We start from the raw sequence: 27,807 nt of genomic DNA on the forward strand, positions 1-27,807 counted from the left end.
GCGAGCACGCTCCTATTGCTGGACCTGCCGGCGCAGGGTAGCCGGGGGTCCTTCACCCCAGCGACATGTCACAGGCCACGGCACGGTCCCCCTGGGGATCCCTGTCCCCATCCTCTCAATCCCTCCGACTCGTTTCCATCCTGCTGGCAGGAGGCGGCTGCCGTTTGAAGCCAAGCTCTACAGCAAGAGCAAAGTGCATCCTGCGACGGGGCAGGCAGTCGGACCTGATGATCTGTTTAGGTCCTTTCTGACCCTAAGCACTAGGATACTATGATACTATGGCTCCAGCTGAGCACGGAGGCCAGCAGGAGCCCAGGAGCATTTCCACGGGCCGCCTTCTGTTCCTGGGGCATCAAAAGGGGCTCACAAGTTCTCTACTACAATTAAGTTGCAAGCAGGGGAGCCTCTGTGAAACCTTCCCCAGGGTCACAGCCCGCAATTCCTTGCTCCCTCGGTACCAGGGCAGGGTCCCCTGTTGCAGACAGGTTGTGACGCCCCAGAGGTTTGAATGTGGACTCATGTCTTTGCAGGCAGCTCCACCGGCAGCACTCGAGTGTGAACGGCCTCCGTGTGCAGATGCAGCCCCTGCAGAGCCCTGACCTCACTGAGGACTCTTCAGCGCCGCTACAGAGTGCAAATAAGGATAAAGAGCCCAGCACCTTTTATCCTAAAGAATCTTTGCAAAATGTACAAAGCATCGAGAGTGCTTTCATTGTCAATCAGCGCCTCAAACGATCCCTTGTGGGTGCCAATCAGCACCTTGGCGGTCCAGCGACCGGGAGAAGGAACTCCCTGCAGATCAATGAAGGATGCTATACGACTGACTGATCCAAGCTGAGCAGCAAGAGCCCTAGCAGAGGGGATGCTCCTAATATCACCGCCTTGCCTCTCTCTGCAGCTGGAGCAGGCTCCGTCACGCATGGGGAGCTCCCTTCTGCTCCTGTGTGCCCACGTGTCCAAGCCAGAGCTGGAAACTTGACCCGGCAGGTTTGGCTTCGGTCTCGTCCCCAGTTGATTCATCGGCTGCTCCGTGCAGCCATCTGCCCCCATGTTTTAACATCCTGCAAGAGACGCTTGCAGGTGTCTCTTGCACCCGGAGCTGAGTGGTGCAGGGACGTTCTGCAGATGCTTCGCTGTCGCCCCGCAGCTGGTCTCCACGGGGTCTCATCAGCAGGCTGGAAGCCCTGCTTGGCCCTGGCACCTTCCCCGTGGCCCTGCCCATGCAGATACAGAGTTGTGGGGCAAACCCAGTCCTGAGCCCCGTGTGAATGGGGCTTGGGGGAAGAGCTTGCAACGAGGGAAGGTCACTCCAGAACTGAGCTGCTGCTGGGACACCAGTGAGGAAGAGCAGTTTCTATACCGGGCAGCTCCTGGATTATCTCCCCTTGCAATCTCCTCTATCCTGGGCAGCCATCAATACAGGTTGGATAACAGAGAGGCCAGACGGACCCACTTGCAGCTCCTGCTGCCCCAGAGCAGGCCCGGGTGGAGACCAGTGCAAACCAGGGTGCAATCAGAGAGCCCATCTGCCCTGCCGACCTTTGTCAAGATCCGAACTCAGCTCTGCCTGCAAAGCCATCTCCATTATGCCGGCTCTGATTTCCAGCTGAGATCCAGCACCCGTGAACATCCCCACGGCCCCATCCCAGCGCTCCCTGGTGATCCATGACCCTCTAAGGAGGTGCCAAGGCTTTGAGGCGCTGCCCGTCTGGGTTTATCCAGATCATGACACCTGGGTCATGGAGACAGCCCTGTCGCGGGGGTGATAGTAGCATGCCCTGTGCTACGACACTGCTCCAGCCCCATGTTTTAACATCTCCTAAGCTCAGCCTGTGAGAACCAGGCCTGTGCTATGAAAATCAAGGCTGCCTTCCCTGGTCTCCCTCGCTGCAAATAGGGCTCCCAGCACCAAAAGTCATCCTGATGGAGGCACCCGAGGAAAAGCAAGCCGATAAGCCAACGTCTGGGGAGTGGATAATATGCAAAGTGCAGACATCCTGGAAGCAGCAGCTGCAGCGGGGAGATGGAAAAACGAGGGAGAATCACATCGAGGGCGGCCTGAGGTTAATGGGAGGAAATGAAGGCAAAGGAAATCCCAGGCTGGAGATAACGAGAAGCCGAATGGGGAGATGGATTAGGTCTGGTGCGTGCAGGCAGACACAAATAAACCTGGGGAGATGCCCACCCAGGCAGGAGCGAATCGTAGAGAATCACAGAGAAGTCGGGCCGCAAGGGACCTCCAAAGATCATCTAGCCCAAGCCCCGGGGACACAGCGAGGCTGGAGAAACCAGTGTCCCCTTGATGAGGGTGGGCTCTGTTGTGGGCTCTGCTTCTGCCTGCCGGGGAAGGAGATGGGGGAGTGGGCACTGGCTGCAGCAGCTGAGAGAGGTCCAGGCTCTCCCCAGCTCCTTAATTTGCTGTGGGCACCAGGACCAAGCCGTCGGGCACAGTGGCCTCTCTGGTCGTGGCATCCCTGGGAAGCCCATGAAACCTGTCCCTGCTCCCCAGAAGACGTGCTTCCTTGAGGGCCTCATGTCACCTGGTCCCCCGTGCCCCCCACAGTCGGGCACAGCGCAGGGCGCTGGAGACAAGATGCAAGATGCTGCTGCCTCTCCTAGCAAACCCAGCGCCTTGCTGGGGGCTGCCCAGCCCCGGGCAGCATTCAGGAGGTAGCCGGCTGACTCCTGCTTGCCTACAGGGCCTGAGAGCTGCAGGTGAGCAGCCCTGTCGGTGAGCTTTGCATTTGCATTTCCCTCCGGCATCTCATACCTGAACTGAGTGGTGACGCATGAGGAGCCCAAGCACAGGTCCCTGCCGTGCACACACGTGTAGAAAACCCACCGCACCTCATCGCACCCTAGATCCAGCACCTGATGTTCCCCCTGGGGTCTAAGCCCAAGGGAAAGGGCCTTAGGTGACCTTCCTTCTTGGCTTCGGTGGTGCTTTTGCCTCCTTTTCTGGTTCATAATCACCCCGACGAAGCCCAACCCTGGGCACACAGAGGTCGTGGGGCTGTCTGGGTGCCCTGTGCCCTGGCTCCAGGTTCACTGGGGTAGGGCTGTGATGCTGAGGCATGGCACGAGGGCATGTTTTGATCCATGCAAAACATCTCCAAAAATCAATAGGGCTGTTGCAAACAGCTCTCCGCCGGGGCTTCCTGGCCTTGGAGGCTTGGCTATAGCCTGCTGAAGGGGTGGGCTCGGGCTCTTCGCTCCTGGAAGAGGCCAAGAAACCAGTGTGGAGCGCAGCAGGGAGTGGGTCACGCTTCAGGCTGCAGAAGCAGAGCTGGCCTGGACCAGCGGGTCCTGCCTTTCCACCGCCCAGCGCTGAGCAGGGGCAGGGTGCAGCTGTGAGCTCACCCCAGCATTTCCGTGCTGGCAGCAGCTGGACACAGCTGTGTCCAGCAAAGAGACGCCCCTGTTCTCCATCGGGGTCAGGGCGTCCTGGGCCCTCATCTGTCTTTCATTTGCTCCAGGGTTATAAATAGTCCCCGAGCCTGTTTGGGAGCCGACATCAAAGGCTGACGCTGGGGTCGGCTGGGTACAGCTGAGATGGGAGCAGCCGGGGAGGGGGAGAGAGAGACAGCAGACAGCTGCGCCTCGTCCCCTGGGGCACAGGGCTTGTCCCTGGCAGAGGCTGCCAGGCGGGTACAGACCGGGCCACCCTGGCACAGGACGTGCACATGTCGTGGGCATGGGCAGGGCCACAGGGCACAGGCAGGGTCAGAGCTCAGGTGGTCGGCGCTTCTCCTTCGTGCCCTGATCCCCTTCGCTCGGCCCTTGACAATCCCTGGTGATACCATGGGGCCGACGACGGGGCACGGACAGATTAGGAGAGCTGGGGGCTGCCAGGGGCCACTCTGACCCCCCTGCGTAGCCCGGACCCCAGGTGGCTCTCATGCAAGGGAGGGTCTCCACTTTCCTGTCCCTCTTGCCATCCTCAGCCTCCTGCTCAGTCTCGGTCCCTGGCATCCCCATGACAGCAGCAGGGAGATGTCTGTCTGATAGGAAGAGTTTCCTCTTCCCTTCCTCTTCCAGCTCCTCCCTGGGAAACAGGGGAGGAGAAGCCGCGTAGTGTGCAGGGACCACGCTGGGGCCCATCGGCTTGGAAACCTCTACCGCGCCGCGCCTCTGCAACTGCCTTTGTGCAAGAGGCAGCTGTTTGCAGCCGGGGGCCGGGTGCCCTCTGCTGTACAAAGCCCTTCCCAGCACCCGGCCCCTCGCCCTGCCCAGCGCAGCCTGGGCGCTCCGATCTCCAAAATCCCTGCCCACCGCCCCCCGCTGGGGAGAGACGGAGCCATCCAGGGGCTGAGCTATTCCCCCGGCTTGGAGCTGGGCTGTATTCCAGGAGTGGGAATCGATGCATCGTGGTGCCTGGGCGATACAGGGTACCCTGGGACTTTGCTGGGGATGCTCCCTGTGCCCAAGCAATGCTGTGCAGACCTGGCCGGCATGCCCGAGTGTGGCGGCTTTCGCCACAAGGAGCTGGGCTGGGGTCTGCCGGGCCTGCTGGTCACCCCTGACCGAGGGGCATCTCCCAGATGCCTTCAGCTCTCAGCACCCGAGACGCTCTTGGCTGGACTGGACGCAGCCCAGAGGCCGTGCATGAATGACTCACCCTGCACAGCTCCGACCCGGGCCTGCTCCACCCCGACTTCCACACGACCCCAGGAAGCAAGCGGCGTCTATGGCAGTGGTTCTCAGTCCTGTCCACACTCGATAAACTTGAGCCCCCCCCCCGGATGGACTCGAGGCCCCCTCGGGGAAAGCCAGATCCCCGTTTTCACTTGCTTTTTGACTGCAGAAGCATCCTAGGGCCGTCCTTGTGCTGCAGAGAGCTGCGAGGGCTCCCCGCCAGGCAGGAGACTATCAGCTCTCGGGATGCCTGTGTGGGCTGATCTCAGGAATCGCGTTGGCACACCTTGCAGCGCTGGCATTGCGTGGCACCCTGGAAAGGACTTGAGGCACCCCAGGGTGCATGGCAGCTGGATTGAGAGCTGCAGGTGGATGGGCGGCATCTGCTTGCTTTGCCGGTGCCTTGCAGACCGACCCAAGCAGTCAGCAGAGGGCAGCAGCCTACCTGCCGCTCCTGTGGGCACCTGCAAACAACTGTGGGTGGGATGGGGTGGGGGACGGTGGGAAACCAAGCCCGGTCTGGCCTCCGGCCGACCCCATCCAGTGCATGTGGCAGGAGGAAGGGGCAGAGGGAGTGGAGAGCAAGCTGTGCCTTGTTGGTGCCAGGAGGGGGCAATGCCGTCCTAGCAGCCTTGCCCAGCCGTGGCTCCCTGGGGCTGGTTCTGGACGCATCTGGGCTCTCAGCATTGCCATGGAGTTGGTATCACAGGAGCTCATAGGGCCGGAGGGCACCACAGCGGGGCACCACAGCGGCACGAGGGGATGCCAAACTGGACCGGGTCCCTGCACCGGTCTTCGCTGTGCAGAGTCACACACCTGCTGCAAGCCAAACGGCTGAGCGGCCTGCATCCAAGCCAGGTGGAAGGAGCCACGACACGCCCGGTGACAGCAGGACGCAGTAGGGGCATCGGCCCAAGGGCCGGGTGGCCGTCAGAGGCCACAGAGAGATGGAGCTGCTCGGACAGGCATGGTGCTGGGGAGCCCAGCGGGAGCGAGGAGCTGCCGGCTGCTGTGAAGGAGGCATTTGTGCCCACCCTCTGCAAATAAACCGGGCTGGGCCACAGAGGAGGCTTGGGTCTCCTCCAGCCACAGACCCCCCAGCGGGGCAGCCGGAGGGGACCATTTGTGCCCCTCTATCGGCGTCCGGGCTGTGCTCCAGCCTGCTGCACCTTTGTCTCAGCTTCCACCCAGCCCCCCCGCTCCGCGCCGGCTCCAGGTGCTTCCTGTGACTCTTGCTCACGGCTGATAAGCCTGGCAGGAAAAGGCGTCATTGCCACGAGGAGCCCTGGTACGGCCCGGGCTGGCAGGGTGAGGCCGGGGGCTCCGGGCCCGGGAGCAAGACGGCTGCGGGCTGGCATCAGCAAAGCACGGCAAGAGGCTCGGCTCAGGTACTGCTGACTCCCCGTGAGGACCTTTCTGTGGGCTTACCCGGGATCTGCATGCATCCTTCAGGGCAGGCAGCGCAGGGCACAGGGAGGGGGAACCCCAGGCAGGGAGGGGCCGCGAGCCCTGGCACGGCTGAGCCTCAGACATGATCCCAGGAGATGGAGAGAGGGGCGGCAGCCCTGGAGCTGCCCCGGGGGGTTAAGTGACTTGCCTGTGGCCCCGCAGGGGGGCAGTGGCAGAGAAACAGCCTCGCTCTCCCAAGTCCCAGGTCAGGCCCCCAATCCCTGGCCCTTCCCATTGCTTCTGCCTGCTCCTCCGAAGGCCTGGGGCACAGGACTCCCCGAACTCAGCCCTGCCCCTGTCCCTTCCGGTGGGGTGCTACATGTCCCACCCATCACCCTCTGCTACAGGGAGGGAAACTGAGGCTCGCGCAGGCTTTGGACTCAGGGCCCGCTCCAGCTCCCAGGGAAGCCAACAGGAGCCTCCTCGTTCAGTCCAGGGGGCTCTGGGCCAGGCCTGGAGGCGGCCGCGGTGGAAGTGGGAAAGGAACCCAGGAGTCCTGGCCCCGAGCCCCACTCCCGTCCCTGCACCCCCAACCAGGTTCAAGTTCGCACGTCACCTCTCACCTTCCATCTCCTGGAGGCGCTCCCCCCACCTCCGCCCCTGGTGACACCCTGGCCTCTTCCTGTCTGGTGTCTGCAGGAAGACACGCTCACACGGCGCAGCGCCAGGCTACGCAACAGATGCCCAAGAAGCAGGAAGCGAAAGCTGCATAGTCCTTATGTGAGCCGCCAGCTGGGCTCTCCTCCAGCCGTGCCCGGGGCGCAGCCCCACTGCGACGGGGGGCGACTGAGAGGGGTCGAGGTGGCACGGGGCCAGGGACTTGGGATCCCAGGGCTCGGCTCTGCAGCCGGAGGATGGAGTCCGTGGCTCTGTACAACTTCCAGACGACCGAGAAGGACGAGCTGCCTTTCCATAAGGGCGACACACTGAAGGTAGGTCTGGGGGCATGGGTTTCCTGGGCAAGGGGTGGGCAGGCTGCCCCACCTGAGGCTGCATGGGTGCCCCCAGGCCAGCTCGCAGGTCCCCGCTGCACAGAGGATGGAGACCCTGAGTGTGGGTTTGAGTCCTCAGTGAAAGAAAGAGACACCCTTGGGCAGTGGGGGAAGCCAGGGGGGCAGATGAGCCCCAGTGGGATGGCACACGGCATACCAAGGCCTCACCTCCCAACACAGACCCCCCTGGCCGAAACACCCCTGGGGTCCCTGCGCGAGCACTGGCCATGCAGCGCTCTGTCCGGCAGGGAGGGCATGGATCTGGGCCCAGTGCTGCCCTGGCAGGGGACAGGGGCTGGCTGCCAGCCCCCCTGGGGGCAATGCCAGCCCCAGAGTCCAGACCTGGACCTGTGTCAGGTCCGGGGGAGTCTGGTACCCGTATCGTGCAACCCAGCTCAGCTCCTCTGGGTTAAAAGAGGCTTAACGTCGAAGGCAGCCTGGCGGCACCCAGGAGATGCGAGTTCAACCTCCTTTAGCGACCTTGGACAAGTTATTTAAACCCTCGGGTCCTTTCCCCCCATCCTTTGTCTTAAGTGGGAATCAGGGCAGAGATGGTGTCTTGTGCGCCCGTACGGCACGTAACACGACCGGGCTCGGCTCTCCGGTGGGGCCCTGGATTCTCCTGCAATCTGCCCAGACGCAACACCGGCCAGATTTTCACACTCCTGTTAGGCAGGTGTGATTTTGGACAGGACATTTCTCACATCACATGTTCCCCGGGTTTCCCGAAGCCAACGCTGCCAGAAGACCAAGGCAGAGGGGCCTTAAAAGACAGATTCCCTCCTGCTATGGGGAACCAAACTGATGCTTTGCCCCATCACGGATAATCAATGCGGCTGCCTCACACTTCTGGCCCTAAAGGTTTTGCTTTCCTATCCAGCAATAGCTCTGTAGATCCTGTGCGAACAAACAGGCCAGAAATAGTCCTCCGAGCAGGGGAGTGTGAGACAAAGAGATGGGCATGTGGCTAAGAGGAACTCGGCAGCCCAGGGGTTGCTACCCAGCTCTGCCCCAGACTTTGGTTTTGGGGCGAGCACCTTCCTCGCTTTGTGCCCCCGTCTCCCACTCGGTGAAATGCGGATCTCAATGGCACTTGAGGGTAAGACCGCACCACACACTGCATGTGGAGCTGGCTGTGGGCGCAGGGGAGCGGACACGCGCCGGCTACTTGAACTTGCCCCTGGACCGATGTGCATTAACTTCACGACCCGGAGAAATCACCACCTAGAGCCATCTGTGGACCCGTTTCTCCAGGCAGGTCCATCCCTAGGGTAGCCCTTTGCTCCGTGCCAACCAGCTCCCTCATGCCCGGGGGGCCAAGTGCTCGGGGCAGCCAGCTAGGGAGAACGGACCGGGCTGTTTACCAGAGGAGCCTCGGGCAGCTCTTCCCACACCGTCCGCCGGAGCAGCAGCTCGCCGGCAGCGCGAGGTTTCAGATCCTGTTTGCACAGCTGTGCTGCCCCGCTGCGTAGGAGGGCTGGAAAATAGCACCAGGGCTCGACTGGGCGTCAGCGTTTCTATTTTCGGAGGGGGGCGTGCATTTCCTCCTCTTCTCTTAAGCAGAGGGGCCTGGCTGAGCCCACACCTGGGCCTCCACCCCTGCACCTCTGTTGGCCTCTTTTCAGTAAGGAAAATACATGCTCGTGCGAGCATAGCAGAGAGCTCCCCTAGCACAGGCCGCTCTCAGCTGGCATGGCTCTGCTGTGAAATGAGTTCAAAGGTCATTGAAATGAGTCCAAACCAGCCTGCAGGGCTGTGAAATAGGAGCTCCGTGGCCAGGAGCAGCAAACAGACAGCAGCGGAGCACAACCAAGGATGGCTTGATTGGTGGAAGATCGAGACTCTTAAAAAGACGAGGGGGTCATAATACCCATGGGATGAAGTGGGAATGAACCCCTGTCTTCAAAGGCAAGCAGTTTTTGCAAACCCAGCTGTTTTAACCCAGCTGGCAAGCCCCCAAGGCTGAGCGGCTCTGCTCTGAGCCGGCCTGTTCCCCAGGGCGGGCGGGTGCCTGGGCAGGGAGGGTGTTTTCTGGGTCTGAAGGGCATCAAGGAGGGACTGGCAGGTTAACGGCATGGTGGGCTCCCTTGTGTCCTCAGATCCTGAACATGGAGGATGACCAGAACTGGTACAAGGCCGAGCTGTACGGCTCCGAAGGCTTCGTCCCAAAGAACTACATCAAAGTCAAGCCGCACCCGTAAGTACCTTCCCGGCGCCCCGCCAGCCCCGGGGCTCTAGGCAGGCAGGAAGCCCCAGATCCCAGGGAACGAGCCGCCCCGCTGCTGTGGACCATGACCTCTGGACAACTGCGTCCAGCAGGCCTCAGCACTGGGGGGAAGGCAGAGGGTCCCCTTGGTGAAGCAGCACCCCATTGACATCGGGGCTGGACGGAGCCAAATCACCCCCCACAACTTGTGTCTGCCCCCCTGGCTTGAGAATCGCTGCCTCCAGCTCCAGCACGGCTGGAGGACGCAATGGGGATGTCCTGCCAGGGCTGCATCTGAGACCCCGTGCCCCAGCGATGTGCCCCAGAGCCAGGGGAGAGTCACTTGGGCCCTGTACTCTGGCTTCCTCAGGGACAGAGCCAGGCCACAGAGCCTTGGTCTGTCTGTAATGCAGCCTGAGACCCCGAGCGGTGTGAGCAAAGGCATCCCAGCCCGGTCACGCAACAGCAGTCCGGGCAGAGAGACGCGCAGAGAGCCCCGAGAGCGACACGACGAGCCCAGCTGAGGATCCCCTAGCTCAGGACAGGTCCCTGCTGGCCCATAGCCAGATCAGCACGAGGCATCCCTGGCTCCCCGCGGGGCACGGGGCAGGCTGGGCTCAGGCGTGATGCATCGCCGAGCAGCGAGGGGTGGACCACGGCAGGAGCAAGGAGCCTCGGGAGCAGGAAGGGGCCCGTGAAAGGCAGCCTCTGGCTCTGCCAGTGTGTGTGCTGTGCCACAGACTCACGTGCCTCCACGCCACAGCCCTCCCGGGAGCTGGGGCCCAGGCGGACCTGTGGGGAAGAGGGCGGCACTGAGCACAGCGGAGGCGTGGGCGGCAGGATGTGGCTGCAGCTGCAATGTGAATTCCTAGCAAACAGGGTGGAGAGGTAGAGAGAGGAGTCTCCTCCTCCTAGTGCCCCCCAGGCCAGGTGCGAGGGGCAGTCCCACGGACACTCCCTGCACCACGCAGGGCACCGGGGCTGCTTTAAAGCTGGTGATGCCCCCACGGCTTGGCCACACGTGGTGGGCACGTCATGGGGGGTTCGGTCATGACCTCAGCCAGGCCTGGCCGGATTGGCTCAGCACTAGATCTTGCAGTGGGAAGCGTATCCTGCCTCCGACACCGATGCTCTTTCTGCCCTCGGGTGAGTCACCTGGAGGTGCTCAAGGCGCTGGTGTTTTCGTACCAAATACCTGGCAGGAAGCCATGGCCCCCGGGCCTGCACCATGGCAGAGCAAGAGGGCAAGCAGGCGGCACGGCTGCTACGAGAGCTCAGGCTTAGCTTCATGCCAGGGTGCCCGGATGCCATGGGGGAGCTCGAGGGGCATCACCCCATGCAGCCGACACCAAGCAGCTGGGAATGGTCCCTGCCTCCGGCCGGTCTCTACCACCCTTGGGCCAGAGCTGGCTTCACCCATCCTGTGCCCGGAGCAGCAACAGGCGGATTGAGGCCCAAATTGTGGGTGAAACCCCCTTCCCGTTTACCTGGCCTCAGCTCTGGTCCCCTGCCCTGCTGCTTTGTCCCTGCCCCGCAGACCACCCCCTGGCCTCTCCCTGCAGCCGCCCTGCCCCTTCTCCAGGAAAGCCAGTGACCCTGAGCAGTGCCCTATGTGAGCGGTGGGGTCAAGGGGACAGTCCTGCTCCCCCTGGCAGACCCCCTGCCCCCTCCCGGCTTAGGGCCACATCCCCCACCTGACCCTAATTCAGCAGCTCCCACGTGAGGCCCGTCTAGATCCACCGCAACCACATTTTGCAGCCCTGAAAGTGCAGGACGCCGCAGGGGGGAAGCAAGCCTGACTGCTGACACGACACCCTAGCGCACGGGGCTGCGCCGGCGACCACAGGCATGCACGGGCAGGGGAGGGAGGAGATCACAAGGCTGAAGCTCACTGCCAGACTGGAGCCATGCTGCGGTCTCCTTCCCTCCAGAGACTGCCCCATCCCCGCGGCGTTGCTTTGTTAGCAGCGGGTGCAAGTGGAGAGCGCAGAGACCCTCTCCACGCAGGGTCCCATCCAGGCTCTGGCACCGGGCACTATCTAGCAATAGAGGGGCAGGCAGGGCTGAGACCGAGCAGCCCTGACACTGGGTGTGGGGTGGGGAGAAGACACCAGCCGCCCGCTCAGCCCCGGCTCTGTGCATCCTGCAGGTGGTACGCGGGCCGGATCTCCAGGCACCTGGCCGAGGAGATGCTGCTCAAGCGCAAGCACTTGGGAGCCTTCCTGATCCGTGAGAGCGAGAGCGCCCCAGGAGACTTCTCCATCTCCGTCAAGTAAGTTGCCGGCCCCTGCTCATCGCTAGGCTGTGGCCTTGCCTGCCACAGGCTTGGCGGGGGCGCCCGCGTTGAGCAGAGCAGGGGGGTCAAGCTGCACACCCTGCCCGGAGGTTACCACCGCTAGACCCCCCTGCCGCAGCGTGACTGACCCCCCCGCCCGACAGGCACCTGTACCCATTTCCCAGCCAGGGGCAAGCCTAGACTTAAGCTGGAATTGGGACCTGGCAATGCCTCTTGGCACCCTTTGCTGCAGGGGTTTGGCTCTTCATCCTGCTCCCCGGGCGCTCGTGACATGGGGGCTGGCACTGGCTGCAGGGATCCAGCTGGGCTGTGCCAGAGGGGCTGGGTACATCCCCGTCTGGCACAGCTGCACCGCAGGTGGACTAGATGCAGGTGGTCCAGACACAGGTGGACTAGACACGAGCTCGGCACGTCGTGGGCAAGGCCTGTGCAGCCTTCCTGCTGCCTCCCCTGAGATGCCCCCGGCCCAGCTATGCTCACCAGCCCGGGGTTTTCCTCGCCAGCCAGCGCCTGGGGACGAGCCAGGCCCTTGTCCCGGAGGAACCCCAGCCATCAAAGGGACCTGGTGTCCCAGCCCCTTGGGCTGGTTGGGGGGGCCCCTCCTCAAGCCGGCCACACGCATACACACGCACACGTGTGCATGCACGCAGGTCCCTAATCCACAGGCAGCCTGCCAACTGAGGCAGAGGGAGTTGGCTGCTTTCCAGCCGGTTCGGTTCTCACGCTGCCTGGTCTCTCATTAAGTGCTTAAGGAGGCTCCCGGATGCCCCACATGGAGTCAGAAAGAAAAGGAGCAGCCAGCGCCTTCCCCTTGCAGGAGACGGGTGTGGGTGGCCAAGGGGGGCTGGCTCGTGCACACGGACCAAGGAAAGCCAAGATCAGAGCCCAGGGAGGAGAGGAGCTCAGCTCAGCCCTCCCAGGGCAACTGCCCTTGCCAGGATGGCTGTAGGGACCGGGCAGATGTGCTCAGACCTGCCAGACCATGGGAGGCTGCATGACCCTGCAGTACAAGGGTTTCTGTGGGCATCCCACTAAGGCTCCCCTGGGAACGTGGGGGAAAGATGCGGCCCATCGCCCAGACGCCAAGACCACACATAGCAGGGTGAAGGGGCAACGATGCCAAAGACAGCATCCACGTTGGACCACAGCGGATGCAGGATACCAGGCTCACAGGCCTGAGGCGGACTATGTCCAGCCAGAGCATTCCCGCACGCCCCAAACGCAAGGGCCTGGAGCCTTGCGGCTCGCTTCAGGATCAGCCACTCCTTTTAAACATACAACACGCCTGAACGGAGAGTTGCCTTTGGGTTTCTGAGCCTTGAAGCTTCACTCCGGGCCTATTTTAAGCGGCTTGTCTGCAGGGTCCAGAGACATCCTGCCACCTTTCAAATACCAGCCCCAGTTCATGTCCGTTCCCAGGCCTCCAGGAGCTGGCACTTTCAGGAGGGTGTACCCAAAGCAGAAGAAAAAAAGAAAAGAAAAAAAAAAAAAATCAGTAATGCAAAAACAAGATGACTTCCAACCACAAAACCAAGTGAAAGTGCCCCAAATGCAGAAGCAAAGCCCTGGCCCCTGGGGAGAGCGGCTGGGGGCTGTGATGGGAGCTGTTGCGCTGACGGTGTTTGGAAGCAGACGTGCCCTGCAAGAAAGAGCCCGGGGCAGCACTCGCTGGGAGAGATGCAGGCAACAGAGATGGATGGAGCAGGGTTTTACCCTGCATTAAAACATGGGATTGTTTGTTCTTGCTGCCGCGGCTTCTAGGAAATCACCTGATGGCAGGAACCAGGGTTTGCAACCACGCCTGGTGCCAAGAGAGTTGCACGGAGCCAAGAGAGGAGCTCCCGCATCGCCCACAGGATGAGAGCTCGGTGCTTTGGACCCGATGCCTTGGGCGAGGCCCTGCCTAGCCGGTCCCCAGCGCCCAGCCCGTCCCCTGCTGCGCAGCCTCGTCCCTTGCAGAGCCCAGGAGGAACGAGCAGGCCCTGGGCACGGGGTTGTGCAGCCAAGCTGCACCGAGCTGCTGGCTGAAGCCACCCTTTGCAGCCACAGCTTCCGCCCTTCACACCCACGGCTCAGCCTGGTTACTGGGAAAAGCACGCAAGGGCAGAGCTGGGCGGAGGCACTCGAGCCAGAGGCCCTGGGGAGTCACGGGAAGCCCCAGCCGAGGCTCCAGACCAGGCCCCGGCACGCGCCCGGCTTTGAGATGACTCGGAGGATGCGCCAAGGCCCACGGCTCTGCCCACAGCTCCTTGCTTGTGGCCTCGGAGCCGTGCAAAGCCACCCACGCCTGCACCCGCCTCGGAGCTCGCATCCCCCTGGCTGGGGACCGTCACCTCTGCCCGGGGCTGCAGGAAGCCCAGGACAGTCTGGGGAGGGCCAGCCCCTCTCACCAGGCCCAGCCAAAAACAGCCGCCTGCACTGCAGCCTCTTTATCCAGCCCTGCCTCCGCCCTCCTGGTGCCTTGCACCTGTGCGATACCACACACCTGTGCGATAGCTAGGGCTCAGGCACCTCTTAACTCTTCCTTGCCCTGGCAGGACGAGGCCTGCTCCATCTCCCTGGTTCGAATCCTCCCAGCTGGGCAGCCCGGTTAGGATGGGGCTCAGCCCCTTCCCCAGCGCTTGGGTCACAACTGATTTGATACGGGCACAAACCGGGGGCGGAGGGGCCATGGACCAGCTGCAGAGCCCAGGAGTGGACTCGCAGGAAGCCCTGGGGATCTGGTTTCAATCCTCCCCCCTGCACGCCCAGCCTCCCCTGCCCTCTGCCTCCCTCCGGCAAGGGCATTCCCGTCCGAACATCAGCTTCTCCCTGTTTTCCTGTAGCCAGGAGCACAGCCTGGGACGTGCCATGAGCCTGCTGGGCCTCAGCCTGGGATGCAGGAGGCTTAGCAGCAACTTATGTGCCCCGCTGGGGGAAGACAGGCCAGCCCCGCAGACCCCTGGGCTGCCCCTCACCCCGTGGGGGCACAACGGGACCAGCTTGGGTCTGAGCTCGGAGCCCCCCAGGGTGGCTTTCAGGCTTGGGGGACGGGCAATGCCTGGCCCCAGAGCATGTGGCCCGCCCCCCCGCCGGGGCATTGCTGCGGGCAGCTCAGGTGCTGGCACAGCCCTGCCTGGCTGCCGCCTCCATCACTCCCCACAGACCACGGGACACATCCAGCTCGTGGTCCCTCACTCCCATTCCCTGCCGAAGGAGCTCAGCGCTCCAGAGCTTGCTCGCGGCTCCCCCGGCGCTTGGATGTCTGAACGTGGGGGCAGCCGGCCTCGTGGGAGCTGCTGGGCCATCTCCCCTGGGATCAGCCCAGGGCTGGGCACAGACACAGACCCGATTCCTGACACCGGATGAGATACCCTCTGTCCGCAGCCACCAATGCTGCTCCCTAACGCTGAGACCCTCAGTCCTCCTCATCCGTCACCCCCCGGGCCCTGGCTACAAGCAGACGCAGGTGCATTTGTACACAGCGAGGCACTGATCTCAGCCCTGCTGGGAGCTGGTTAATCCCCTGCCCAGCGTGGGCCCTGGGGATGGGGTACTTGTTGCTAGAGCGTTACTCACAGCCTTCATTTGTCTGTCCTGGCGTTAACAGGGCAGTCCCTCGTGCGGAGGGGCTGGGTGGCTCTCTCAGCAGGACCCAGGGTTTCCCCCTCTGCCAATGGCTTACGCAGGCGAATGATCGCAGCAGGGTGCTAGTGCCTTCCCTGCCACAGACTGACCAGGAGGCCCCGGGCAAGTCACCTCATCTCTCTGTGCATCATCCTCCCTTCCTCATCCATGGTGGTCAAAGAGAGCTGGGGGCGTGGGCAGGGGGCGTGAGTCCCGTGGAGGCATAGCGGAGATGTCTTGTGTAAGGCACTGTAGCAGTGGTCTCGATGATGCCCTCCCCTCTGAGGATAACCGCCTTGTCGTCTCCATCTGCCCTCAGCTACGGGAACAACGTCCAGCACTTCAAGGTGCTCCGGGAGCGCAACGGCAAGTACTTCCTCTGGGAGGAGAAATTCAACTCCCTGAACGAGCTGGTGGACTTCTACCGGACGACCACCATCGCCAAGAAGCAGCAGGTCTTCCTGAGGGACGACAACCCACCCCACGAGGTACGAGGGCGCGTGGGGGAAACGTGGCATGGCATGGCATGGTGTGGTGTGGCGTGGCGAGCTGCAGTCTATGCAGCTGTGCCCTGCCCATCGAATAGGAGTCAGCGTGTCCCCACACAGCATTCACATGCGTGTTCGCAGCCTACGTCTGTGCCTGCACACGATCACAGTAGCCACAGCCCTTGCAGCGCACCACTCCAAGCTGCCGTGCATTGCGGGTCTTGTGCGTGGCCTGCGAGAACAACAGGGTGCCCCAGACTCGAACTCAGACCCCACCCCCAGTCCCGTCCGAGAAAACACCATGAGTCCTGACCCATAATTGTGGACGCCCACACCCTGCCAGGCTGGGGCGCAGCACTGGGATTCCCAGGGCAGGGGGCACGGAGGTGGCAAGCGGGCAGGGGTGGGGGATCCGTGCCAGCCATCAGCAGGGCAAACCGGGCTCCTTGCTGTGTCCATCCGGGGTGGGAGGAAGCTGCGCTCACCCGCCTGGATTTCGAGCCTCCTGGCTCTCCTGACGCACGTCTCGCCCCGTGTCGCTGCAGGCAAGGAAGCCCAAGTTCGTCCAGGCCCAGTTCGACTTCTCTACCCACGATGAGTCCCAGCTGCCCTTCTACCGTGGGGACATCATCGAGGTGCTCGACTGCCCCGACCCCAACTGGTGGAAAGGGAAGATCTACGGGCGGGTCGGCCTGTTCCCCCGGAACTACGTACACCCCGTCCACAAGTGACCGGCTGGGGGGACCCCCCGGTACCACTCCCTCGGTACCCCACGGACAGACTGAGCAGCCCGGGAGCTGACGCAGAGCTTGTGGGAGACGAGTCACCTGGCATCGGAGAGCCCAGGACCTCTCCCGGCGCTACAGCCAGACTGGGGCATGCTGGACCCTGCTGTGAATCGCGCCTCCTGCCAAACCCCTGCACCCCTGGAGCTGCCTCTGGCTGAGGACTGGCAGACGCTTGACCCACACCCCAGTGGGAACCTGGATGCGGCGGCTCTGGCTGCGTCTGTGTGCTGCTCCCTCCCTGCTCCACCCCCGTGTCTCTCAACCGTGAGCTTTTCAGGGCAGGAAACTCTGTCTTCACACCTGTTAGCAAGGGGCCAAGCCGCACGCCAGGCACTGTGCACAATAAAAAGGCCTAACCGCAGTCCCCAGCTGCTCCCTGAAGCACTGCGAGCTATCTGACCCTGCCTGGGGAGGGGCTGGGCTGTTCCCCGGTGCAGGGCACCCCTGGCTCTCAGCTGCCGGCCTGGGGGGGACAGGGAGGTGTGTCAGAGGGCTGCTGATCCAGGCTAACCGGTGGCCGGACACTTGCAGAGCTGCCGGGCAGCATTCCCCGAGTTGCCTGGCCACGTTCTCGACCCAGCCCCTTCCCCTTCCCAGATCTCATGCCATGGGGGAGAGAGAGGAACTGAACTGCCCCTGGGGGGGCTTCAGTGCCCCAGCCCAGCATGCCTGCCAGAGACAGGGGCACATCTAAGTTGGGTTTCCCACCCTTCTCTCACCCAACGCCCCCAGACAGGTGCGCCCCCAGCTCAGGCCCCACTTGTTCTCCCTGCCCCTCCGGTGTCCCTGCTGACCCAGGCCAGACATGGGTGGGCAGGCAGAGGTGAAAGCCCCATGTCCACCAGCTGAGCTCTCACCCTGGGGAGACCCCATGCATGTCAAGCCCGAGCCTGGTCCCACCTGTCAGTGAAGGAAGCAAGAGATTGATGCCCCTTTGCTGTCCTCACGGATACCCAGCGCACATGACCCCGCAGGGCCCTGCTGACCAGGGTGAGAGCCAAGCTGGAAGCCGGAGCTGCAGTGATCACTGAACCAGCTTCGGTCTGGTTGGCAGAGGAAGGCTTGCGATGGCTTTCACAGCAATAAAGAAACGTGCCTGTAGCCACAGGAAGCCCCTGAGCTGGCCTGGCTGCTACCCATGGGGCTGGGGCTGGCTGTGAGCTTCAGCCCCACAAGCCAAGCCCACACTGCCCCAACGAGGCAGCCCACGGACTGGTCTCCCACCCCACGAGGCTCCCTGCCCAGCTGCACGGTGAAGTTCAAAGCAGCACGAAGCCAGAGCAGGCAAGAGCGCCAGCTAATACCCACTGCTTTACGCTCTAGCTATAGCTTTATGGGCAAGGAGCCAGCAAGGGATGGGGGAGCAGCTAGCTAGCGCGGGCTTCTGCTTTCAGAGAAACTCCCAGTCCATCCAACATCTTTGCAGCATTTAATTCAAGGCACCAAAGCCCGTGTCCTCCGTCTGCCCCGAGACAAGGGGGCGAGTGAAGGAGAAGGGCTCGGAGAAGACTGGCTGCAGTGCTCACCAGCTCCAGGACGGCAGTGGTACCCAGAGCAGACCCAGGGTTTCACTCCCAGAGACCCCCCAGCTCCATCCTTCAAGGGTCACGTACAAAGAACCAGGCATGCCATGCAGGACGGGGGAGCCCCGGGCTCCCAAGAGGGCTGGGGGCAATGAATGGGGTTTGTATCCAGGGCAGAACAGTCCTGGTGATCTCCCCAGTCACCCCAGGCATCGATCCCTTGGGTCCTCACGCTGCCTGACACCGCCCTGGCTCCAAAGCCTATGCAGGGGGTCGGACTCGATGATCTATCGAGGTCCCTTCCGACCCTAACATCTATGAATCTATGAAAGTAGTACGAAGCAAACACTGAGAGCCTCTGGGGTCTCTGAGGACGGTGCCCCTGGCAGCCCCGACAGGGCCATGGACAAGCTCCCTGGCTCCAAACCCCTCCAGTGCCCAGAGGGAGTTGAGAGAAGCACGGTTCCCTCGACCTGCCCCCCGCCCCCGCGGCCTGGCAGCCTCCCTCCCAGGCTCCTGAGCGCGTCCCAGCCCCAGCCTGGCTGAGCAGGGGACAGTCAAGCAAAATAGGCATAGAAGAAGACATTGATGCACATCAGGAGGATGGCATTGATACAGCAGATGCTGGACCAGAAAGGGGTCTCTGTGGTGTCCCTCAGGGCTGTTGCGGGGGGTCCCTCGGCCGTCACCCCCCGGGGCCAGGACATGCAGTCCGTGCAGGGACAGCTCCAGGGAGACCCCTCCTGGGAACCTGTGGCAGAAGGAGAGAGACCTGGGAGGGGGCAGGCGCCACTGAGCCCACCCCCTCTGCACTTCCCACACCCAGGGGCTGGCCACGGCTGTCTCCAGAGCATAGCCGCGGGGGCTGAGACTCAGGATGGCCCCCGCCTGCACGTGCCCCTGGACTTGGGAAGTGTCTGAGCCCCAACATCCACCCCCCCCTGGACCCCCTGCTGCACCTACCCTCCTTCCCTCTCCGCAACGAACCATTCCCCGCCAACACCTTGGCCGGGGAAGGTGCGGGGCGCCGCTGGGAAAGGGTCCACCAGGTGAGGTTCTGGACCTGGAACGAGAACAGGGAGCTCAGGGGGGCTGAAGGCAAAGCCGCTCGCCCTGCCAGGCTGGTGCCCACTGCTGCAAGAGGGGCAGGAGGGCTGATGCCCTATAAAATCCGGGTCCCTTTAAAGAGCTTCAATAGGAGCCTCTGATGACACAACCCCCCGGTCACCAGGGGTTGTAAGACACGTAAGCCCTGGTGATTCCTCTCCTTGCAGGGGGGCCCCCAGCTCACACAGAGGCCAGCAGGTTGGGGGGGTTCATGTCTCTGAGGCCCCATCTCATGGCCACACAGCAGATGAGGACTGGGGTGGGGGGGGAGCTGCAGCAAAGAGGTTTCATTGCCGATCAAAGGGGGAAGGAAGCACCCCAGGGGGGATTGAGCCCCTGCCGGCAGGCACGGCTCAGCGAGTCTTTGCAGACACCAGCCCTGCTGGAGCACAAAGCACCTGGCCTCAGCACACAGCGGCCGGACCCGGGCACGGGAAAGAGGATTAAACTAGTTTCATAGGCACGATCCGTTCTGGGGTTGGAGGACGGGGCTGGAACTCCCCAGCTCGGACTTTCACCCTGGGTTTCTTTCTTGAGAAGTAACTTCAAGGCAGCTTCCTCCCCGGCAGCACCCGTGCTCATGTGGGAATGTCCCAAGGGGACAGAGACCTGCTGCTCTGAACTAAAGCAGGAGATGCAGCAAGAGGGCCACTAGGTCAGGGAGGAAAGCAGAGAACAGCAGGGATGGACGCAGCTGAGCTACCAGCTGCTGGTGCTGCGTGAGGCTAAGGTTTGCCCAGGGGCAGCGGCCGGGGGCTCCTGTTGGCACCTATGATGTGCCGGCGTCCCGGAGAGGTGCACGTGCTCTGGAGGCTGCCCCGTCCCCTGCAAAGCTGAGCAGGGAGGGGATGGGGTGCCCTTGTGTCCAGCTGATCCTTGGGGACATGCCATGTGGCTCGGGGGGATGTCCCCAAGCACCGGGGCTCACCTGGGACTCCATGGGGGGGTCGGTCAGCAGGCTGACCCCCACCACCACGACGGCCGTGAGAGCGCAGAGCAGGACAGCAAAGTGCAGGTAGTGGATGTCCCTCAGGATGGAGGGGCGCTCATCGGAGATGCCACAGCGCGGCGTGGGGTGAGCAAACTCCAGCCCCAGCCTGGCCAGGCCGGCTGCCAGCCCCACCATCAGGCCCCAGAAAGCTCCCTGCAACACAACGACAGGCAGGCAGCCGGTCAGGTCTCCATCGCGGTCTCCATCCGTGGAAGGACAGCAGGGCAGCCACCAGTCAGGTGAGGAACGAGGCACCAGGAGGCTGGGTTCAAGTCCCTGCTGTGCCACCGACTTCCCAAGTGACCTTGGCACGTTACTTAACCCCAGCTGCCCATCGGAGACAGCAGCACTTCTGGGGCCTGTTTAGAGCGACAGGTCTTTGGGGCTCATGGGGACTTGTTCTCAGCTGGGAGCTACCACACGGGCACGGGCCAAATAAGACCCAGCTGCCTTCTGGCCCTGGCCAGGTTGCTTTCTGCTACAGCAGTGTCTGGACCCGAGGGGACTTTCCGTGTCAACTCGGCTGCCGGGAGGTGAGTGAGGTCATGGCTCGGCGTGCTGCACTTGGGCAGCGATGCACATCGGCACCTGGCTCGGGCCCGGCTGTCAGCGGCATGTGAGCCACCCACCAGTTCCTGGGACCCCCACCCCGCTGGGGCTTTTTTCAAACGTGGGCGAGAAGAGTCTCCTCTGGCCGTCAGGGCAACGGCGCTCGGTTCCTCAAACAGGACACGTCTGAAATCCCTGACGCAACAGCCCAAATCTCGGAGACGAGCACGATCTCCGAAGCCCTCGGCACTGCTCTAAGAAGCGGCTACCGACTTGTGGGTCTTCACAAATACAGGAGCCTCTAAGGCTCATCAAGCTGCCCCTGAGTCTGGTGCGTCTAGATGCACGGCGATGCCTTCACCACCCGACAGCTTCCTGCTGGTGCTACCGTAAGGGGAAAGCCATGGGGACCAGGCTACTTTAATGAGTGCTGAGGTAGACCCAAGGCACAGTGAGACTTAGCTACCAATGGCAGCAAACCAACCGTCCCGACAAGCCCTGCTATACAAGGAGATGAGGTTAGGGCAGCGCGCAGCTATTACAGCCACGTCCAGGCTTATGCAAGAGCCATGTAGGTGTCCCACGGCAAGAGCCAGAGACAAGGGAGCTCTGCCCATCCAGCTCTGCCCATCCTCCCTCTGCCAGGGAAGGAGGACCAAGGCCAGGGCACACAGGGCAATGCTACATGGGTGGAGAAAGGCTCCACCTGGGAACCAGTTGGCTGCATATGGACTCAGAAGTGGAGACTGAGACTCACTGTCCGCTACAGAGGACCTGACCCGCGTAGCCCTGCTTTAGGAGGTCTACGGATCCAAGCCACCCCCCTGGCGGCAACCACTGCCGTCAGCATAACAGCCCTGAGAGATGGGACCAGGATCTGGGATGGCATCTCTCTAAAGGCCTGCTCTAGCTCAGCTAGCACCACGGGCATTCGAGGCAGATGTGAGACTCTGTTATTCAGGTCCAAGTGAATGAATCTAGAGGGCCTTTCTGGCCTGGAGGTCCAGGACCCGGTGACCCAGAGTGCCCCTTGCACCACAGCGCTCAGCTCACCTGCTCGTTGGCCCGTCTCCAAAACACCGCCAGGGCAAAGACGGCTGTGACGGGTGGGGCGAGGGCACTGGTCACGGACTGGATGTAGATGTAGAGCTGCCCGCCGCTGGAGCTCTGCAGGATGGGGATCCACACCACGCTGATGGCCACCAGCACCACTGTGGTTAGCCTGCAGTGACAGCAAGACCCAGGGTCAGGCTGGAGCAGCCTACGGTGACCTCCATCCCCATCGCACCCCTCCGGTAATGCAAGGAGAGAGACTGGATGCCGCGTGCCATGCGTGCATGGTACCAGCCGCAAGGTCACCTGGCTTCCCACCTCCTCATCGGCAAAGCCACTGCCTTTCCAGCACCCTCGGGTGCCAGTCAGCTCGGGAAGTCGAAGCTGGGACCCCAGCAGGGCAAGATAGGGCTGCTCGCTGCCCGACAGACACAGGCACTCTTCACGCCAACGACGCACCAGCCCAGACGCGTCGGTGCATGGGCACCCGGAGCGTCGGCAGCTGTCAGAGCAACGAGAGAGCCAACGCGGAGGGAGACCGTCATCTTGGAAGCATCTGGCCTCTTTGCAATAGGCAACTATCTGCCCAAGATCTGACCACCTGGCCCTTGCTGGAGGGCTCTGGGAGAGCTCATGGACTCAGAGCTGGGTTTGCCTTTTATTTATACCCCAGGCAAAGCGTTATCAGCATGGGTGAGTAAGCGCCACCCGCTTACCTCTGGCTTGGATGTGGCAAGCAGGGATCTTGGACAGCTGGAGGTGCAAACATCCCGCAGCTTGCCCCCTGCTTCCCCTCTGTCACCAGGACTCAGGGCACAGAAATAAGCCTTGGTTTTCATTCCTCAGCGCACGCACACAGGGAAGGGGCTCACTGGTCACTCAGCTGCTCTGAGAGCCAGAGAAGTTTTGGGTGGTATTAACTGCTGCACCCTTCAACAGGAGGTGGCCTTATGGCAGCAGGCCTGGCTGAGATGCATCCAGCTGGTATCAGTATAAAACAACCTACTTCTATGGAGCAAAATCCAGGGGACAGGCCAGGACACTCAACACAGAAGCTCTTAGGAGCCAAGCGAGGCAAGGATTTTCGTGGGCGATTCTTTTATTGGACCAACCGCATGCTTAGACTAGACTTAGAAAAGCTTCCCAATGCAGCTGGTCCAATAAAAAGATGTCACCTACAAAAATCCTTGCCTTTTACATATGTCCGGGCCCATCCTGACTGCACACTTGGGAGCCTGAAAACGGATGGGTGCTTATCTGTCTTGGCAGCTACCAGGAGCTGAGCTCAGAGCCTGCCTGGGTTACCACCGCCAGCCTGAGCAGGGTGCTGCCTGGCACTTAACTGAGGACAAATCTTCAACTTTGGGATGAATATCTGGGAGCTTAGCTCTGGCTGAAGGTTTCCATAACACCCAAGTGATTTAGGAGCTGCGTGGTTGTGGGTGCCATGGTACAGGGATAGGGTCAGTGTGATCAGGGCCTGCCATGGGGGGTATCTGCCAATGCACGGGTTGGAAAAATTTCCTCTGAGCACAGGATGCTTCTATCCCCAGCCCCGCTGCGGACCCCCTCGGCTGCCTTGCAGCCTGGGCGCAGGCCATGACCTGTGACGCCCTGGACCCAGACCTGGAAAGACCATCCCAGCGCAGTGGGAGCCTGGGTTAACGAGTGTTTCCTCAGTCCTTAATCCCCACGATGGGCTCAGCAGCTGCCCTGCTCCACCCGCCCGCGCACACACAGACATGCCCACACGCTCCAGCATGCATGGGCATGCTGCCAGGAGCCCGTATCCCGGTGCTGCCAGGTGTTGCTTTTCCTCTGTGGTCCCCAGGGCTGTGTCAAGCATCACAAACCTGGAGCAAGACAGAGCGACGCAGCTAGAGGAGCCTGGCCAGCCGCCTGCCATCGTGCTTTGAGGGGATCGCTGCGTCCTCCCCGTGTCTGGGCACTGCCCTCCGGTGCCAGCTCAGCAGCAATTCCTGCCCCTTCTGACCACTGTGAACCACAGGAGCTTGGAGTCCCATGTGGTCCGGCCTTTCCCACGCCCTATCCCTGGGAGATGCTGGCCTGAATAAGTGCGTGCGAGTGTGTGAATATGTGTATATGCATGTGTGTGTCTGCATGAGTGCCCCTGTCACTGGTGCACATGTGTGTGTGTGTGTGTGTGCATGTGTGTGTAAGTGCGGGTGTGAAGAGGTGTCCACGTGTGCATGCAAATGTATAAGTGTGTGTGTGCTCACATATGAGTGTGTTTATGTGCATGTGTGAGTGCACATATGCATGCCTGCGAGTGTGTGGATGTGAGTGCATGTGTGAGCACACATGTATACCTGTGAGTCTGTATATGTGTGCCTGTGTGTGTGTGCATGTGTTTGCCTGTGTATGTGTGTGCATGTGAGTTTGTACATACATGCTAGAGTCTGCATGTAAGTGTGTGTGTGTGTGTGTGTGTGAACATGCATGAGTGTGCACCCACTGAGCCCTCTTTGATTCATCAGTTCATTGGCTTTTCAGCATTGCTCACACTGGAAGCATCACTCTGAATCACAGCAGCATTGGGCAACCGAACCAGAGCGGAGGCGGGGAGCGGGTCTCAGCGAGGTGGGCACTGAAGGGAGCGAGAGAAAGGCAAGAAAAATGACTGTGGGGCTGAAGAGTGGAGGGAGGGATCAGGTTATAAGGCAAGCGGTGTGGAGCCTGACTCAGCTCTGAGGAGCAGGAGTCTCCAGAGCCTGGCCCGGAGAGAGGAGGAACTGCGGGGAGGGACGGCATCTCCAAGCCTGGCTATCCTGGAAGAAAGGCACAGACGCCCCCAGACCCTTCTCCTCCCACAGGGGTGGGGTCTCAGCGGCCACTGCCCTTTCCTGGAGGTAAGAGTGCTCCAGCAAGTGCCCCCTGCCCACCCGGGTGTGCAAGCAGGGGGTTCCCCTCTGATGGACATGGCCCCTGTGACACCAAGGGACCGGAGTGGGCATCCCAGGAAGCTCCTCTCCTGCCCCATGAGCTGTCACCTCGAACAGGGGTAGCTGATGAAGGAGTTAAAGTCATGCCCCCTCCCTGGCTTCAATTTCCCCATCAGCAAGGCTAGCAGTGCTCACTGCACAGGGACCCCGGCCCTCATCGTCCCATCTTTAGGCTTCGGCTGATTGAAGCTCCCCAGGGCATCAGCCTACAAGGGACTGTCTGAGCCTCCGGACCCCCTCCTGGGCACTGCCAAACCGTACCTCTTTCCTACCCAGTAACTCCTAAGGGGCACATGCAATTCCCAGGTCACAAAGCCACGTTCCCAGGGCTAATAACGCCGCTCCAGCTGCACTCCCAAGACCTCCAAGTGCTTCAGCCAGAAATGAGTTCAGCCATCAGACCCCCCTGGGAGGCTGATAGCAATTCTGGAGGAGCAGAGAGAGCAGGCTTGAGTCAGTGACAGAGCCCAGGAGAGGACCCAGGAGTCCTGACTCCCTTCCCCCACCCCCCTTGCATCGCTGGCTAACGAATGGGCTTCTTCATTGAGTATCCCAAGTTAAAAGGAGCCAGGTACCTGCAAGCTGGCCTCATTAATACCCCAGTAACCCTGTGATTTTCATAACCCATTGTGGTGGTGCTAATAACACCGAGATCATAGGTTCAGCCCCTGGTTGGACTAGATGAGCTCCTGAGGTCCCTTCCAACTATAAACTAGGACACTGCATTGGGTTCCCCGGGTGCCCCTGGCTCAGCTCTGATGCCATTATTAGCCCACAATTAACCCAGCCAGTGTGAAAGAGCTGAACAAATACCCTGCACCACCACCCCAGGCCAGCCCTGTCTTCACTGTGGCCAGTGACTAGTTTATCAGCCCCTTTCTGCTCCAATGCTATGTGCGAAGCCATCGTCCGGGTGCAAAAGCAGAGGGAGGAACCACAGCCAGCAAGTGTGTTCCTGCCTCATCAGAGGTCTCTCTCTCAGCAGGGTGGGCAGGCCGGGGGTCTCCACGCTGCTTGTCTGCGGGAAAGGTGACATGATCACAAGCAGAGGCTGGGCTGGCAGCTTCCTAAATGCTGGGCTGGTCAAACACGTACAGCTGCAAAGCCTGGACCAGATCAGGCCCATCACAGGGTGGCAGAGACAGTTGTCCTGGGTCATCGGGTCTTGCTTACTGCTGTCCCAGGCCACTGCACATCACCCCAAGGTATGAGGCTCCGGGGCTGAAGAATCACTGGGATGAGCTGAGCTGGGCTGCACTTCCAGGTAGGGACGTGTTGCAACAGCTGCCAGAGGAAGCTGCCTCCCCTGCCATGCTGCCAGCGTGCCCTTCACCCACCTGAACATCCTAGCAGGGCCCGGGGTGCTGCGCGGTGTTAGTGCCACGGATGGTGACTCAGCCGCGCTGCACCAGACACAGGAAGCAGGGCCGCGCTGACACGGAGGGCGACGGCTCCCCTTAAGTTGGCTACCCCACGAATGAGCAGCCCTCGTTTGTGCTCAGGAAGTGCCTTTTCCCCTGGGGTCACCGACATGCTTGGCAAACACAGATGCGCAGCGCTCACAGGATGCTTAGGAGAGAAGCTGACCTGTCATTATGGCCATTTTACATGCTGGTAGACGGAGGCAAAGGCGTGGTGTGGGTGGAGGCAGGAGATGGGAATGTGCAGGGATAAACAAGTAGGAACCACATAGCCTCCTGGCAGCGGGCACCGTCCCAAGCCGCACTGTCATTGCCAGCTAACGCGGCAAAGCACTGGGCAGGGCGGACACACCCCTCGCTGTCAGGGTCGAACCGTCTCGCGGTGCTTCCAACCATCAACAACAAGGAGCCCAGGAATTTCAGACTGACTCCTCGTAAAGAGGTGACCCGACGCCCTTTGGTCTCGAGACACTCCCTTCGCACTGAACTGACAGGCACATTCCCCGGTGCTGCCTGGAGCACGGCACAATGGGCAGATTCATTCCCCTCCCATGTATCCTGGTGCTCCCCTGCTGCCCTGTGCTGTCTTAGGGCAAGCCAAGGTGCCAGGCCCCTGTCTGAAAGCACCCCACGACCCCTCAACCAACACACAGCACGTGCCCTGCCCAGGCACAAGCATTCGGAGGCACGCAGAAGACCCCGTGCAAGCCCACGACCCCATCAGCGCTCACATGGGGGATAGCCAAAGTGCCCACACCACCCCCTAGTGCCATCACCAGCGCCACGGCCATGGGATTGCATGCAGAGACCCCCAAGCTGCACCGTACTTGGGGTTTCTAGGTGCCGGGGTAGCGCTGCGGGCTGACCTGGAGTCCAACCTACCCATCCCCACTGAGATAAGAATCAAGGTCTGGGTCCAGCTAAGGGTTGATAACAGCTGTTTGCCTGCTCAGCCCTTTGATCCCCTGAAGGCCAAAGGATCATAAAGCCACAGCAAACAACCCTGGGCTTTCCAGCCGCCCTGCTCCGCCCTGCCATACAGAAGGGGCCCAGGTCCCGTACCTGCCCACCAGCAACAGCTCTCGCTCCCCAGCGTCCAGCCGAACCTTCCTCCAGACGTCCATGGTGAAGAGGGTGCTGCTGCTGTTGAACACGGAGGTCAGGGAGGACATCAGGGCAGCCATCATCACTGCGATCATCAGTCCTCGCAGCCCTGGAGGGGAAGGAGAAGGGACAGAAGGCATCGGCATCTTTCTCCAAGGCATCTGCTGTCCTCAGGACCTCTCGGGCAGCACGTCACCCAGCACTGCCCACACTCAGACCTCCTCTGGGTGCCCTCAGCAGTGGGAAAAGGGGGATCTAGGTTGGCAGCAATTGAAACAAAGGGTTTATTGTCCTCCTTCCTCCTGAAAGGCAAGCGGGTGAGGCTGGCAAGGGACTAATGCCCAGCCGCAACCCTCTCCCAGCTGGGGCTTAAGCAGGTCTCTTCCCCATGAGGCATTACTTCCCCTTCCCAGCTCTAGGGCCTGGGCTGGCTCTGCTGACAGCTAAGGAAGAGCCCCAGCTGCCAGGCTTGGAGAGCAGTGGGCAGTGCCCACCACCCCTGCACTTACCGCTGGGCATGAGCTCAACCACCAGCTTGGGGTAGGCGATGTTGGAGCAGCCCACCTCAGCCCCGCACACCCGGGCACACTCGGTGGGGTCCACGCAGGCCACGGCATCTGGAAGGGTACAGAGGGA

General features: G+C 61.7%; 2 protein-coding genes across 7 annotated transcripts in view; one reads left to right on the forward strand and one right to left on the reverse strand.

Moving 5' to 3' along the window:
- Window positions 1–5,766: 5,766 nt before the first annotated feature.
- On the forward strand, window positions 5,767–16,841 carry GRAP (GRB2 related adaptor protein). 2 transcript variants are annotated; one of them, XM_025204632.1, is made up of 6 exons: window positions 5,767–6,023; window positions 6,724–7,016; window positions 9,176–9,273; window positions 11,432–11,554; window positions 15,504–15,672; window positions 16,218–16,841. In XM_025204632.1, the coding sequence occupies exons 2-6, from the start codon at window positions 6,939–6,941 to the stop codon at window positions 16,401–16,403; spliced, it is 654 nt and encodes a 217-aa protein (XP_025060417.1). In that variant the 5' UTR covers window positions 5,767–6,023; window positions 6,724–6,938; the 3' UTR covers window positions 16,404–16,841. The 2 variants fall into 2 exon arrangements, with proteins under 2 accessions (XP_025060417.1, XP_006024093.1); XM_006024031.2 differs by lacking the exon at window positions 5,767–6,023 and having other exon boundaries at window positions 6,100–7,016.
- Window positions 12,361–27,807, reverse strand: part of SLC5A10 (solute carrier family 5 member 10) — a 68,736-nt gene continuing 53,289 nt past the window's right edge. The window contains exons 10-15 of one of the 5 annotated variants that reach the window (XM_006024053.2): window positions 27,681–27,788; window positions 27,130–27,280; window positions 21,684–21,852; window positions 20,019–20,234; window positions 18,947–19,046; window positions 17,934–18,734 (exon numbers count right to left, since the gene is read on the reverse strand). In XM_006024053.2, the coding sequence (XP_006024115.1) occupies window positions 18,541–18,734; window positions 18,947–19,046; window positions 20,019–20,234; window positions 21,684–21,852; window positions 27,130–27,280; window positions 27,681–27,788 (938 nt within the window). In that variant the 3' untranslated portion in view covers window positions 17,934–18,540. Of the gene's footprint in view, window positions 13,015–17,933; window positions 19,047–20,018; window positions 20,235–21,683; window positions 21,853–27,129; window positions 27,281–27,680; window positions 27,789–27,807 lie in introns of those variants that run through there. The other 4 variants (XM_025204629.1, XM_025204630.1, XM_025204628.1 and 1 more) reach the window with 4 other exon arrangements.

This window comes from Alligator sinensis, unplaced genomic scaffold, assembly GCF_000455745.1.
Source record: "Alligator sinensis unplaced genomic scaffold, ASM45574v1 scaffold1283_1, whole genome shotgun sequence".
NCBI lineage: Eukaryota > Metazoa > Chordata > Crocodylia > Alligatoridae > Alligator > Alligator sinensis.

Excerpts from the sequence above, each read along its gene's own strand:
- GRAP (XM_025204632.1), top strand. The coding sequence starts at position 6,939 with ATGGAGTCCGTGGCTCTGTACAACTTCCAGACGACCGAGAAGGACGAG. Across the intron at positions 7,017-9,175 it reads ATAAGGGCGACACACTGAAG|ATCCTGAACATGGAGGATGA; the intron begins GTAGGTCTGGGG and ends TTGTGTCCTCAG. Across the intron at positions 15,673-16,217 it reads ACGACAACCCACCCCACGAG|GCAAGGAAGCCCAAGTTCGT; the intron begins GTACGAGGGCGC and ends GTGTCGCTGCAG.